Source organism: Macrobrachium nipponense, chromosome 26 (assembly GCF_015104395.2).
Source record: "Macrobrachium nipponense isolate FS-2020 chromosome 26, ASM1510439v2, whole genome shotgun sequence".
Lineage (NCBI taxonomy): Eukaryota > Metazoa > Arthropoda > Malacostraca > Decapoda > Palaemonidae > Macrobrachium > Macrobrachium nipponense.
In genome coordinates this window covers 47633934-47636433 of record NC_087215.1, presented here as the reverse complement: position 1 = coordinate 47636433, position 2500 = coordinate 47633934, and the positions used below count along the sequence as shown (strand labels likewise).

At 34.0% G+C, this 2500-nt stretch overlaps 1 protein-coding gene across 1 annotated transcript in view; it reads right to left on the bottom strand.

Annotated features, from left to right (window-relative positions):
- The window catches only part of LOC135199661 (calcium-activated chloride channel regulator 1-like), a 111530-nt gene that overhangs the window by 45343 nt on the left and 63687 nt on the right, over positions 1-2500 (bottom strand). The window contains exons 6-7 of the mRNA XM_064227817.1: positions 719-825; positions 135-302 (exon numbers count right to left, since the gene is read on the bottom strand). Of these exons, the coding sequence (XP_064083887.1) occupies positions 135-302; positions 719-825 (275 nt within the window). The remainder of the gene's footprint in view (positions 1-134; positions 303-718; positions 826-2500) is intronic.

Genomic DNA, 2500 nt, shown 5'->3' with positions numbered 1-2500 from the left:
ATTTTGACTATGTATCAATAAGTATTATGGATAAAATCTGCTGAAATCATAATACGTAAATAAACATCGGCAACAGTCAAAATAAAACATTGTTGACTGTCTGTGGGGGTCTCCCTTCCCCTTGAGCATCCTACCGAATCCAAGAAGTGAAAACTCATGAGCGAACCGTTGACATTCTTCTCCGTTGAAGGATAGAAGTGACACTTGGAGTCTGGCAGCCCTGTGGTGTCCGCCTGACATTTACTGCCGTCCTCCTTCAGGAGCCAACCCGTCAGGCCCTCCGTACATCCTGTTGAATGGACCTGTGGAAAGCATCAGGGCAGGTTCAAGAGGATTTACCAATGTACGTGAAGGTTTTGTAATGTAGACCTCATTATATCAAAAGGGACTATATGTATCTGCCAAAAGATTATACTGAGTAGGAGTGGACAAGATATAGTAAAGGAGTCAATGAGAATCAGGAAATATGTAATAAATAAATGTTGCGTAAATGGGATAAGGTCATGAAGGATTCAAATGCACTCGTGAAAGTGTCATTCAAAAATGAAGGGTCGTTAAGTGGCCGTTTGTGTCAGTAGGATGACTCATCTTTGTGACCAGGTAAATGGTGTGACTCAGGAGGGCTATTTCTTATAACCATGCTAACAGAGTAATGTGGTTAACTATATTAGTTTATACCTCTCCCCACCACCTCTCGCTCTCTCTCTCTGTTACCTACTTGAAGATCTTCTCCGATGTAGAAAGTTGGGAACAACGTTCCTTGGGTCCCGTATTCGTCAAAAACACCCCATCGTAGATGTGCCCATTCATGTACTAAGACCTTTCCTGTATGGGCGAAGTCGCATGTGTTAATTGACAAAATTATATATATATATATAATATATATATATATATATATATATATATATATATATAAGCCAACGTTTGATTTCGTCGCATTTGAAGGCTACCATGATTAAAGAGCCATCTTACAAAAAGTCACATTAAAACATCGGTACAGACATAAATTATGAGACAAATTAAAAACAGGAGGAATAGGAACAGGACATACGTACACAGCAGAAGTAGTAAGACTAAAAACATAATTTGTGTCCGTATTGATGTTTTAATGTGGCTTTTTGTAAGATGACTTTTTAATCATTGCTGCCTTCAAAATGCGACGAAAGCAACTGTCGTGAAACGTCGGCATAATAAACTAATGTAACAATTGTGCTTCTTCCTTCGTCTTGAGATTGTAACCTGAATTGAGATTCACCCTAAATTTATATATATATATAAGTGAATATATATATATATATATATATATATATTAATATATATATATATATATATCAATAAATATTGTATTATATACTATATTATACATAGTTAGTAATATATATATTCATGTATATATATATCATATATATATATATATTATTACATATTTAGTATATACTATATATATGATTATATATATATATATATATATATATATATATATATATATATACCTAGGCGAGGCATAAAGCTGAATATGGTAATTTCTCACGAATCTCTCATGAGAAAGAAAGAGGTTTTCTACAACTTCACACGTCATCTCAAATAGTTCGAGATGCTGAAAAGGAATTCATTCATGAAAGTTCCAACAACTCTCACCGCTGATGTCCACGATAAGTTTCATGTGGTTGTCACGCACCCTTCATCTTCAAGGAAAAGCTGGGCGAATAATGCCCCAAAAATTATATGATCCAGGGGAGGTAAAACGTGACGTACAAACGAACGAGCATTCTCGTAAAACCACTCCCTATCTACTACGTCATGGAAGTGTAACAAGTTCGTTATGCAAAAGCGATTGTGTAATAACACATAATTTATTTCATAATTCCTGATCTACACATAATAGAGTTTTCTACATTTTATATTCTCCTTGTTAGGAAGGTAATCTATTTTAAATAACACTTATTTCTCACTGGTTCGACCCACAGAAACAAACGCACACACGAACACAACATTCGAGGAACTTTCCATGGAAACTCAGGTTTTGTCAATGTGACTTCTGAGACAGTAGATTCTTCTTAACAAAGAACATTGACTTTTGTTTCTGCGAGAGCTAATGCTAATATCTATTATTTCAAAGAATGTCGTTGTTCACCACATCTGTCTATCAACTATAGGTAAACAAAAGTGTAATTTAAAGATATATATACTATATATATATATATATATATATATATATATATTATACATTATACATATGTACTACTAGAGATTCAGGGCCTCTGTAACACGGTTTTTTCGCAATAACTTTTTATCTATGCATTTCATAAATATAACGCTTATTCAGAATACATATTATATCAACACATAAATTTTGATGTATTCTGCACTACGTAGGTTGAATAAATTTGGTACTTATAATGTAAAAGTGACCTTTTTTGAAGACGGGCCAACTTACTCAGAGAAAAGGTTTCGAACGCACTCGTTACGTAACTTATGACATCATTTCTTCTCTTTCTCG